The sequence below is a fragment of the Macaca thibetana genome, chromosome 3 (assembly GCF_024542745.1).
Source record: "Macaca thibetana thibetana isolate TM-01 chromosome 3, ASM2454274v1, whole genome shotgun sequence".
Taxonomy (NCBI): Eukaryota; Metazoa; Chordata; class Mammalia; order Primates; family Cercopithecidae; genus Macaca; species Macaca thibetana.
Genome location: NC_065580.1, coordinates 78,096,790 through 78,109,615, shown reverse-complemented (window position 1 = coordinate 78,109,615; position 12,826 = coordinate 78,096,790). Strand labels below are relative to the sequence as shown.

The following is a 12,826-nucleotide window of genomic DNA, read 5'->3' as shown; positions in this document are numbered from 1 at the left end:
GAAAAAGAGACTATTACTGCCTCAGAAAAACAAAATATTTTGTTAGTATAAAAGCAATATGACAGTGGCTCACATCTGTAATCCCAGGACTTCAGAAGGCTGAGGCAGGCAGAGCACGAGGTCAAGAAATCGAGACCATCTTGGCCGACATGGTGAAACCCCATCTCTACCAAAAATACAAAAAAAATTAGCTGGGCTTGGTGGTGGGTGCCTGTAGTCCCAGCTACTTGGGAGGCTGAAGGAGGAGAATGGCTTGAACCTAGGAGGCAGAGGTTGCAGTGAGCTGAGATCACACCACTGCACTCCAGCCTGGCAACAGAGTAAGACTCCATCTTAAAAAAAAAAAAAAAAAGTAGTATGAAATTAGAATACCTATGTGGGACTTCATATGGGAAACTATGTAATGTAGTAGACAATGCCTTAGTAACACCTCCATAATAAATATCACAGTATATTCCACACAACAGTTTCTCACTAAGTTATTCAATCAAACTGAACAACAGTACAAGGAAGGCAATCTGTGCAGGACTAAGGCAATGAGGTAGAAATATACAGCTCTCCAATAGGTTGGTTTGAGCTAGTCATAAATGCCAGAATATCTTGATGAACAAATAAACGGCATGTTCTTCAAACTATTTTCCAAGAGAAACCATCTTAAAAAGTAGGGTTATACAACCATTTACCGACTTTTCAGCTAAAAAGTTCTGAGAAAGTTTTCATATGCTTTTTATTAGTATAAATGGTACTTCAATATACTACCACTGTGCTCTTATGTGTAGCATGCACCAATCTTTTCTCCTTCTGCAAGTGGCATAAAAAGGCAGAAAAAGGGACTGGGCACGGTCACTCATGCCTGTAATCCCAGCACTTTGGGAGGCCGAGGCGGGCGGATCACGAGGTCAACAGTTCGAGACCAGCCTGGCCAATATGGTGAAACCCTATCTTTACCAAGAAATACAAAAATTAGCTATGCGTGGTGGCGCATGCCTGTAGTCCCAGCTACCTGGGAGGTTGAGGCAGGAGAATCACTTGAACTCAGGAGGCGGAGGTTGCAGTGAGCCAAGATCGCATCACTGCACTCCAGCTTGGGTGACACAGTGAGACTCTGCCTCAAAAAATAAAAAAAGGCAGAAAAAAATGTGGATTGCTGTTACTTTAAAAACAATTATAGCTTTTAGCTTTTATATTAGGAGGTTCTAATACATACATCTTTCTATTACATAACTAGTATCAGAGAAAGTTTATAAATTCACACCCATAATAATTTCTTAACTAATTTAAAAGGTGATGTGTGAAAGGTACTTTCCAAAGAGTATAACATCCCTAAAGTAGTTATCACATAGCCTTGTACAGACGAAAATTAATCTCAATTCTTGAATAGGGTAGAAAGAACACAGATGTTCATTAAAAACAAAGAAACCTGGCACACAGTAAGGAATGGGGCTGGCTACGCCTGGAGAGAAATGTAAAATCTATGTAAATTTTACTAAGCTTAACTAAAGTATAATTTTTTCCTGTGTATTCATGCTGGTGCACTGATGTAGGGATGTTCACAAAAAGAATCCTCAGTAGGTACAAAGCGGAATATTCAGATAACGTCAGTTAGACCAGGTACATACCTTACTTTTCCACTGCCTAAAGATTCAGATGAAATTTATCCTTCAAGAAGGAATCTCTAGTGATGGGAAGACATCATAAAAATGGCTGCCCTTTAACTTCAACTTTCTATAGTCTCAAGAAGTTACAATGGTAATATAAACCAAAGGAGGACAAAATAAGGACCATTTGCTACTAATTAAAAAACAGAGAATTTGGGAAAAAAAAAAAAAAAAGATGGCTGTGTGAAATAGGGAACAGTTGTTCTCCCAACATGGACCTCTCACCCTGCTGATTTTATGGTTTTTAAAGCTATAAAAGTAGAAACTGGAAACAATGACAACAAGGTGACTACCAAAGTATAAACAGAGTATTATATATGGTTTTTTAAATAAGAATATCTGAATTGAAGACAGAAAACTAGATTTGGTAAACAAAAAGCTAGCATTTCCACATTTTGATCCCTCCTTCTAAATATATATAATTAACACATGTGTACCTCCACGAAACTGCAGTAACAATGTTCCAGTTCTTTGATTCTAATTGCAATCAATTGTGATCAATCAACAGATGTGTTGGGCACTTAAAGTTACATAACTTTAACAAACAAAGATTGCTAAAGTTAAATAAATATCATTGTGGTCATTTTAAGCTACCTAACTTCGTCAAGCAGAGCTACAAAAGCAGCAGGTTAGCGGGTTTCTGGCAGGGAATAATTGGTGCTGAGCAACAGACTGTGTACATGAGCAGAAACATTGCATAAAACTCACATTACTGGCTTACCCACACCATATGTGCAGTTTGGATGGAAACAGGGTTGCTCTCATACACCTCACATGGTTTGGCCTCACTGGCTAGGGTGAATGAACATTATGTTTCAGTGTGCTAGTTAACCCCAATGCAAGCCAGAAGAAAGCACCAGAATTATGACTTTTCAGTTACAATTTTTCCAGCAAAAGTGAAGTTAGGATACAGACATAGTGGTAACAAAAATGTACAAATTTGAAGTTACAAAAAAGACCTTCACAAACTTTGAGAAGCAGGCTGTAAGTTTATCTTGGCAGTGTTTTGGGTAAACAATCTATGCTAATCTTACTGTAAAATAAGTCAAGATTATAGACTAGAAGAAATAACAAGGTGAGCATTTTTAATTGTTCTCCACCAAATTTATCATTTCCCAAGACAAACACGCCTAGCAAGAGCAAGAATCTTTGAAGTAATTTTTGCAGCCTGACAATTTACCTGCAAGGACCATTGAACTTTCCCCACCCAACAGGCTATAAAGCTTGATTAATCAATGCCTAAAATCTCTTCATTAAGCAGCAGATTCCCATCTTCCTTTCTCCCCTATCAAAGCATTATTTTAAAGGTTGGCATTTTGTGGCAAAACCCCAATTCACTTTTCAAAGAGGTAAACAGCCATGACTTCCGGGCAGGGAGGGCGCTCAACATTGCATCTAATTCACTGACTTCATGGACTAAGAATTGAAGTTGAAGAAATCTTAGCAACATATCCTAAATCATACTTAGTGAGCAAAGGAGTCCAACAAAAGTGCACTTTCAATTTTGTGATATGACACAGCAATTCAGATGAAAATAAAGTTTGGAGAAATGCATTCTACAAAATCTTCTTACCAAAAGGTATGCTGCATAAGAGGATAAACACGTCAAAGAATTAAATTTACCTGTTCAAATGACACAGTGCAAGAATCTAACTATGCTTCATATCCCAAAGAAATCAGAAATTAGAAAGGGTTTTATATTAGGAAAAACAAAGAATGAACAAAAATCCTGGCAATTCTTTGATAAAATTATGTTCTCATCAACTAATTATCATAAAGCTAGAAATTCGTATCTTTAAATTAGGAGTCTCAGCATCACAGATAAAAAGAAAGAAGTGAGATGTTTAGACAAATATATGTCCAAGCCAGTAACCCATACACTTTTGTGGGGGAAAATAGGCCTTTATAAGTGATTCAATGACATTGACAGGTTGATTAATGAGAAAAGTTTGGGTCATGTGATTTCCAAAGAGATAGGAAGAACAACGTCCCAAATCACCTCACTCTTCTCCCTGCTGGAAAGGTCCCTGGGTGTCAGGGGACAGATGTTTTGACAAATCATGATCAGATGTAGTGCTCAGTGATCAACTAATTAAGAAACCTTAAACCTAAATGAGTCAAGGGAGGAAAGTGCCAACATATCGCCTTCATGATCATTCTCAATAGAGCGACTGTTTCACTGTTTTACTATCATACAAAATATTTCTTCTATTAAGCAAAAACTAAGACTGAGTGAATACGTTGTTTCCTCATCACCAACATTATTATCATTTAAAATATAAGATACATTCATTATAGACAAATTGGAAGATCAGAACACTGGAAAGAATGATTTAACCTATATAGCTATCATCCCAAATGTAATTACTCTTACTGTTTTTATGCATTACATCATCTTTTTCTGCATAGTTTTTATATAGCAGCAATCATACTGTGTATACAATTTTGTATACTTCATTTTAACTAAAATTATAAAACTAAGTACTATATCTGTATATTTTATTGAAAACTCATCATCAGTGTCATTTATAAAAACTGAAAAATATTGCACTGACTGAATATGCCATCTTTTTTGAGCATAAAACTTGTGGATTTAAAAGATTATTTTCTCAGAACAGAATCCTAAAAGTGGAATTGCTGTCAAAGTATATTAACATCTTTATGGCTCTTAATGCCAAAATGCCTTCCAAAAGTGGTTGTACCAATTTAAACTGCCTTCGATAGCAATATCCATTATATTTGTATTTGGACTATGAAGATCTTGTGAGAGTAAAGAGTTTCATAATCATCTTTGTACCCCTGATGCTTTAAATTAATATATGTATTATATACCATGTTGTGCTAAAAAAAAGTCTTAAAACTGAAATCCTGGCATCCTCCAGAAGAATTGTTGCTATATTTGAAATTGTTCTTGAAAATCTCCCCCTCCAGTCTCCTTTTTTCTACACTTTGAGCCCCCAATTCCTTTCTACACAAAACCCAGTTTTTAATACAGTAATCTTATTCCATTCTTTAAGGAGTAGTAACCAAAGTCTGTATCACATGGGATTCACAAAGCTCAAGGATATTTTCATTCATTTCAATAACTATCTGAAATAAAAGCAACAAGGAAACGGGTCCCTACAGAATCTGAAGGCTCCTATAGCTCTATGAAAGATATAATGGATATATGAAAACATATCAGAAGAAAAGTGAACACATTTTATTAAAATGTGAATCTCATACCTTTTTCAGAAAATCAAATTTTAGGCTGAGGGAAAGGAGTGGGTAGGGAAAGGGAAGATGTTGATCAAAGGGGACAAAGTTTCAGTAAGACAGGAAGAATAAGCTTTAGTAATCTAATGCACAGAAGGGTAACTTTAATAAATAGTAATACACTGTATACTCAAAATTGCTAAAAGAGATTTTAAATGTCTTTACCACAAAAAAAGATAAGCATGTAACGTGATAGATTTGTTAATTAGCCTGATTTAATCATTTCACCTTGTAAGCATGTATCAAAACATCACACTGTACCCCATAAATATATGCAATTATCACTTGTCCATTAAAAATAAAAGTTTTAAAAAGGATTGAACAAAAGAATCAACTTTTCTCTAAATTACTGAACTATGAATTCTATAATGCAGCTTCATATACAATGCAGCTTCCATACCTAGCTCAAAAGAACTCAAGCTTTTGTTTACAACTGTACAATATATTCCAAAGTGACCACGGTGTACTAAATTGAGAAGTGCGTTTGAAATTACCTGAATAAACAAAGTCCCTTAAATCCTTCCTTTACCTACTAGAAATATCATGCCCCTAACAATTTTAGCAAAACAGTTTTTATTGTTATTGCTACTACCTTAATTACTATTTTCGCGACTCTATTAAATTTGGTAGTACAAATTGGCCATAAGATTGTTTTATCTCTTCATTAAGAAATTTATATTAAATATGCAATAAGTTACTTTGGCTAACAGAAGTTGGGGGGAGATGTTAGTGCCAGTTTCTTAATATAAATAATTTTAGTGTCTTCTGTCAGTATAACCACAGGAGCATCTCAGTACCACCAGCTGATAATAATCTTTATAAATCCTACTTTGCAGCTCTACCATCTGTTAGTTATTATTTTATATGTGTCTCCATATGCATATGTGAATTCATTATCACTCAAGACAAATACACAAATGGAATTATGGTTTTGTGGGGAGCATTTTATTGGCTTGTTTTTGTATTTTATTATCTTTAAGCCACTAAGTAAATAAAAATAAGTAAATAAAAATATTCCTCAGTCTTTGAGATCAAAAATAAGTTCAAATTTTTAAAAAACTGCAGTTACGAATATAAGAAATTTAAGTTCAACCAACACTTAAAATAAACAACCTAAAAATATCAGCTAAAACTAGATTAAAATTCAGTCACCAAAATTAGACATAGTTATATTAAAAACTAAAACTAACACATTCTCAACTCCCAAAATACACCTAAAAGCCAAAAAGAACAGGTCCGCTGGTAAATTATTAGCTAATATGGTTCCAGTTTTCACAATATAAAACACTTTCCAAGACTATAAATTTAAAAAGAATGACTACTTGCTTAAATGCAATGTTTATTCTCTTAAGAGATGAGTCATAATGGCAAAAACTCAAAACTGGGCCCTACAGGTTTATCTCCCTGAGCTGTAAGTTACCGGCTCCAAGACTAGTAGAACACAGTACAAGTAGATGCAACATTATTACAACTCACTATCAAAATTTACCCAGAAGGGCAAGAAGGAAAAAAGAAGAACGAAAAGGATGTGGCTAATCCTTTAATTGGATAATTAGTTCGAATCGTAACTCTTCCCTCGAATATCAGAGTCGAATGATATTAATTTTAATAAGCCCAAACATAGATTTATACACGTTCACTCTCTCCATACCAAAAACATGGTGAATTTTGTTAAAAGTTACAAATGACTCTTGAAACACAGAGTAATGCAAAACTTAGTAAAAATCACATTTTGATGATTAGTTTAGTGATATGTCTCCTAAAGTTACCCTATTTCAGATGATAATATCTTAGGATGATACATAGGAAACTATGATGTAGATGCAGTATTAATTAATTTATTATTGAGAGAAATCCCAAACTACCTAGAGAGGGAGAGTGAAGAAGAGACAAACAGTATTTCAGGAAGTACTGAAAACTTAGGATTTTTCTGGAGTGAATGCTGTATTATCATCACTTTCATGAACTGCAAAGTCCCTAAAATTACTTATTACAAATACACTGTTTTCCATAGACAATCATTTGTGTAAATGTGCTAAAATATCCCATAATCTAACTCTGTAAAAACTAACCTATTTGATGCCCAAACCAGATCTTATTTTTTAAATTCTATTCCATCTAAGTGTTAGAATTCCCATAATGTTGAGAGATGTACTTGAATAGAGAACACAGTTTTAAAATATACTTGGGCTATGAAGTGTAATGAAAAATATCACAGACACTTAACAAATATTTTAACTGTCATTAAAATTACAGTGTAGCATAGGCCAGGCTACATTCATTTTTTAACCCCTTATTACCAGTTATTGAGATTCATGTGTGTAAAGCAATTTCACATTAGGATTTGCTTCTGTATTTCTAAAATGTTCTTAATGAAGAATTTCATTTCCCAGGAACTTCTTAATCATAAAAAATTAATCATATAAATAGACAAAATTATTCATAGTTCAAAGCTCATCTAATGCATGATGCCTTTTTTGACTCCCCCGGACAATATCCTTCTTCCATCAAAATCTCATAGCTACCTTTGTAGTTATGAAGCAGAAGGAACTTATTTTATTTCACTTTACAGTATAGTGATTTGTTAAATTTTCCATGAACAGATTGAGAATTCCTGCATCAATAAGTCAGAGTCACTGAGTCTTACATATCTTTGTATCCTCCCTACCCCCATGTCTAACACAATCCCTTGAAACTAAGAGGCAATCTATATGTTTATCTGAACTTGCCAAAAGAAACTTCTTTTGGTATACTAAAAGCCACCTTCTCCAAAGGGTTCTTAGAAAAGTGAGTTACAGTTTGGCAACTACAAATGTTATTTTTAAGCTTTATGGAATCCATGCTAATTTACTAATTATGTTCTCATTATAGAGAGTATTTCAACATTGCTTATATAGTCATTAAAAATTAAAATAATTAGAATCTTTCCAGTTAGCACAATAGTTTGATTTCTTAATCAGATGTATATATATGTATTTAAAACTAACTGAAGGTATTAAACTTTTCCCTGCTAATGTAGTAAGAGTGCCAAAAATAATGTAAATTAACAGATTTTTTAATGGGTAACTCCAAAGGAATGCAAGAAAAAATTTTTGTGCGTGAGAAAAGATATAACTGTGTGTTTATCATGTAAAGTAGAAAACAGAATTTAATAAATATAAGTGGATTATTTATTTTTGATTTATCGATCCAGAAATCATTGACAGGGCATTTATGTTACATCACATATGTCTAACAGTGTGATAGTTGCTGAGGTCATAAAGCTAATTAAGCTATAGCCCCTGCCTTTCAAAAACCTGCACTATAGTGAACTCATAAAAAACAATATAAGCATTAAGAGGACATTGGGGTTGTCTCTGGCTGGGGGAGCAGAGAAAAGGGTTCACAAAGGAAGTGACATTAGAACAGGGTTCAAGGTTTAAGCTTCATTGTGCAGGTTTCAAGGGATTTTAGGGGGGAGCACGGAAGTAAATAAAAAACCTGCTGTTCTTTTTTAGAAAGATATTTGGGGAAGAAACTGCTCATCTAATAATAGTCTAGTGAACAGATGAGGACCTAGTTGGTGTAGGAGAAACTGCATTTGGAAGGTATTTGGTAGGCAGAAACATTAGGACTTGGTTATAGATTTAATGAGGGGGTGAGAATAAGGAGCCAAAATGACATTTAGGCCTTTAACCTGGCAGATGGACAAAGACATTAAATAAAATCTAAATGATCAGTTAGCAAGTATTTATTGGGTAACTTTTGTGTACCAGACACTATTCTAGACATACAACGTCTGTTTTCATTCTAGTCAGGAGAAGCAGATAGCAAATGAATAATCCGAGATAGTGATAAGTGTGATGAAGAAAATAAGACAGAGTTATGTGACAGTGACTGGGGGGAGGGACACATTAGCTGAGGTAGTCATGAAAAGTGACACTTGAATGATAAGGAGGAAGCCAAGTGAAGCTCTGGTTAAAAAAAAGACTAGCAAATACAAAGCCTGAGATAGGAAGGGTCTTAACATCATCTAGAGACAGAACGGCAGGCGCAGGCGGCTGGTGGATGGGGATGGGAATGGGGAGAAAAATGAGATTAGAGAGAGTAATGGAGTTCCTTGTGGCCCACTGCAAGGAGCTTAGCATTTATTCTAGTTACAGTAGATAGTCAGAGCTTTTAAGCCAAGGAGGATGTGATCTGACATATTTCTGTCTGCTATGTGGAGAATGGGCTGAAGGAGACAGAATGGGGGCCTGGTAAAAGGGGTGGCTTAGACTGTTCTAACAGTGATGACGTTGAGAAGCAGTCACATTCCGTATATAGAGGGCAAGATGGCAGGACGTGCTGATAGACTGGATGTGCAGTGTGAGGGAAAGAGAGGAGCCAGGGTACCTAGGGGGGTTTGGTTCTAAATCACTATACAGATAGAGGGTGGTGATATTAAACAGGGATGATTAAAACTTGGGCACAGAGAGGCTTCAGGGTGGTGGGGCCAGGTATCAATAGTTCTTCCATGGTTAAGGAAAGGCTAAACTGTGTAGAAATGTGTAAGTGAAATGTTACATAGGCAGCTGGGTATAGAGTCTAGAACTCAGGGGAGAGGTCTAGGTAGAGACATGTTCTAGGAGTCATCAACTTCTACACAGAATTTAAATCTAGGAGGCTGGATAAGACTCATTTTTACTATATCAAGCAAGTGTATGAAGGGTAGAGAGTGTTCAGCAGTGTTTTCACATTTTGTTTTGTTTTGTTTTGTTTTTTTGAGATGAAGTCTGGCTCTGTCGCCCAGGCTGGAGTGCAGTGGTGCGATCTCAGCTCACTGCAACCCCCGCCTCCCGGGTTCAAGCAATTCTCGTGCATCAGCCTCCCGAGTAGCTGGGACTCTAGGCACAGGCCACCACACCTGGTTAATTTTTTGTATTTTTAGTAGAGACAGGATTTCACCATGTTAGCCAGAATGGTCTCAATCTCCTGACCTCATGATCTGGCTGCCTCAGCCTCCCAAAGTGTTGGGATTACAGGTGTAAGCCACCGTGCCCGGCCTCATTTTTGTATTTTAAAGGGGAGGAATAACAAATCCCATGTTAGATGCTTACTGTCAAGGTAAATTACTATCTGGCTTTTCTGTGGCAAAACATATATAGTCTCTAAAAGTATTTTATTATTTTCTTCTTGCATTGCGATTTAACCCTGAGGTCTCATTTATAGTCTCCCACTCCACTTTTCTTCTTTCCTACATTAGTGAGCTCTCTGATAGCAAACACTGTCCTCTCTTTGCTCAGCCGTTACTTGAATAGAAGACACTTTTGAAGTATCTGTTACTGCATGAGTATATACATCCAGCCTTAATGATTAACAATTGACTATATTAATAGAGAGACTAGAAAGTAGCACAATAATGAATTTGTTTCAAAGCTCTGTGGATTGTAACCTTAAAAGCGTCTTTTCTTAAGAATTAGTCTTGGAATTCCTTCTATCAATGAATCAACTTTGAAAAATAGTCAAGTTCTGCAGACATTTCCAATGAATCACACAACTAAGTGCTATGGTCTGAATGCTTTGTGTCCCTCCAAAATTCATATGTTGAAACCTAATCCCCAAGGCAACTGTATTAGGGGGTGGGAGGGGAGAGCCCACATTAATGGGATTAGTGCCCTTATAAGGGGCTGAAGAAACTAGAGTGCTCCCTTTATCACGTGAGGACACAGTCAGAGTGCAAACCAAAAAAAACGGGCCCTCACCAGACACAAATCTGCCAGCACCTTGACCTTGGCCTTTCCAGCCTCCAGAACTAAAGAAATAAATTTCTGTTGTTCATAAGGTATCCAATTTATGGTATTTTGCTGTAGCAGTCCATATAAAAGAAGACAATAAGCAACTAAACTCAAGTAATCATGGATGATTTTTGAACCATCCTGGTAGTTATTACCCAAATCCCAAACATATCAACTTTTATTTCCTATCAGAGATGCTACTTATGGTCAGTACTCACTACATGTTTCTGCTGCCCAGGCTGGCAGCCTTGAATTCCTGGGCTCAAGCAATTCTCCCACCTTAGTCTTTTGAGTAGCTGGGACTACAGGCATGTGCCACCATGCCCAGCTAATTTTTGTATTTTTAGTAGAGACGGGGTTTCACCATGTTGGCCAGGATGGTCTCAATCTCTTGACCTGCCCGCCTCAGCCTCCCAAAGTGCTGGGATTACAGGTGTGAGCCACTGCGCCCGGCTGAATGGATTATTTTTAAGCCTTTCTCTACAAGTTTATGTACTGCCTATTTATTGAAATGTATTAGTAAATAATCACTCAATTAAAAATAGTTTAAATGTTTTAACTTAAGGACTTGATTTCTGTTTTGTTTTGTTTTTAACAGAAAGTTTTCATTTCCAGCACTTAAAAAGTTTAGCACTTGGGAAGGCACTCCCTGTACTGCTATCCACTGACTTTCAGCAGACCACTTGTTTCCCTGTATTCAGACACCTATGGCATAGCAAGAGCAGAAGTTACTATTTATCCTCAGAGGCATATGTAATCATAGTGACTCCTTCAGTTTCACCGAAAAGGACTTACCCTATTTCACTTACCTCCGAAGGTTGGCTGGCTTCTACGTCCGAAGTTTTTCCTCTTGCTTCCATTCTTTGCTCATTTGTTGTATCGCCTATGAAGTAAAATACGTATAGATTTTTAAAACTTGACCATATTACTGAGGCCAAACTACCTGCTCTTTGTTTGAAGTATCTTTTGTTATTACATGTTTCACATCATGGAAGAAACCACTATTTCCCTTGTTTCAAAGTAAACATGCTAACTTTTTAAGAACAGTACTTACAAACAAGTCTCATATATCATTAATAAATACATATACACACAACCTAAATGTATCCTGTTTTATATAGATTTACTCTGGAAAAATCAAATAAATTCATATTTTATAAATAAAGTCATATTTCAAATAAACTTGGAAAGCTTATGACTTAAGGCAAATTATGTTGAAATAAAAAGTCTTTATGATGTGGATAACTGTCCTCCAAGTTAGTTTTTCATAAGGCTTACTCTTTGTAAGCATTTGTGTGTCTGTGGATTTGCCTTGAAGTAGATGTGTATGTTTATATGTAATAATTAACCAGATGACAGATAATCCTTTCAGCAGGAAAGAATAATGAACAAATGCATAAACTAGCCTTCACTTAATACTTTGATTCCTAAGGCTAGTGCCTGGCTGGGTTACATTACTAAATGAAGTTGATGAGTAGGCTGGCTTGAAGGACATAGGATAGACACAAACACACTTGGGTAAGTATAAGCAGAATTTAATAACTGGCCCATTTTAATTTATTAATTATCACTAATGGTTTGTGATTAACACAAGATAGACAGAGACTACCTATTAGCCTACTTCTTTGAAAAATAATCAGACGCTAATTTAGCAATTTGTAAATTGCTTTTTCTATAAAATTGGGCCATCTTAGGAATGTCCACAGCAGGGAAGATTACCAAAGAAATGGATGATGGCTTAGCTGACACTAATGGTTAGAAATTTGTTAATGTAAGGAAAAGTCATGAGTCTTGACTGGAGATAAAGTATGAAAATCTTGTCTAAGCTTAACTTCTCCATATGCAACACAAAAGTTTAGTTTACTAATGGCTATAGTCAAGGAAGAGTCTCATGAAAATTGTAAAGGATTAAATATAAGCCTGTTGATAAGAATGATACACTGGACTTTGGGGACTCAGGGGAAAGGGTTGGTTGGGGGGTGACGGATAAAAGACTACACTTTGGGTATAGTGTACACTGCTCGGGTGATGGGTGCACCAAAATCTCAGAAATCACCACTAAAGAACTTTTTCCTGTAACCAAACACCATCTGCTCCCCCAAAACCTACTGCAAATTTTTAAAAAGTGTCATTAAAGTAATAAAAAATATATAAGCC

General features: G+C 35.9%; 1 protein-coding gene across 1 annotated transcript in view; it reads right to left on the bottom strand.

The window, feature by feature from the left end:
• UMAD1 (UBAP1-MVB12-associated (UMA) domain containing 1) overlaps positions 1 to 12,826 on the bottom strand; it is a 559,686-nt gene that overhangs the window by 58,040 nt on the left and 488,820 nt on the right. Inside the window, exon 4 of the mRNA XM_050782999.1 lies at positions 11,479 to 11,552. Within this exon, the coding sequence (XP_050638956.1) occupies positions 11,479 to 11,552 (74 nt within the window). The remainder of the gene's footprint in view (positions 1 to 11,478; positions 11,553 to 12,826) is intronic.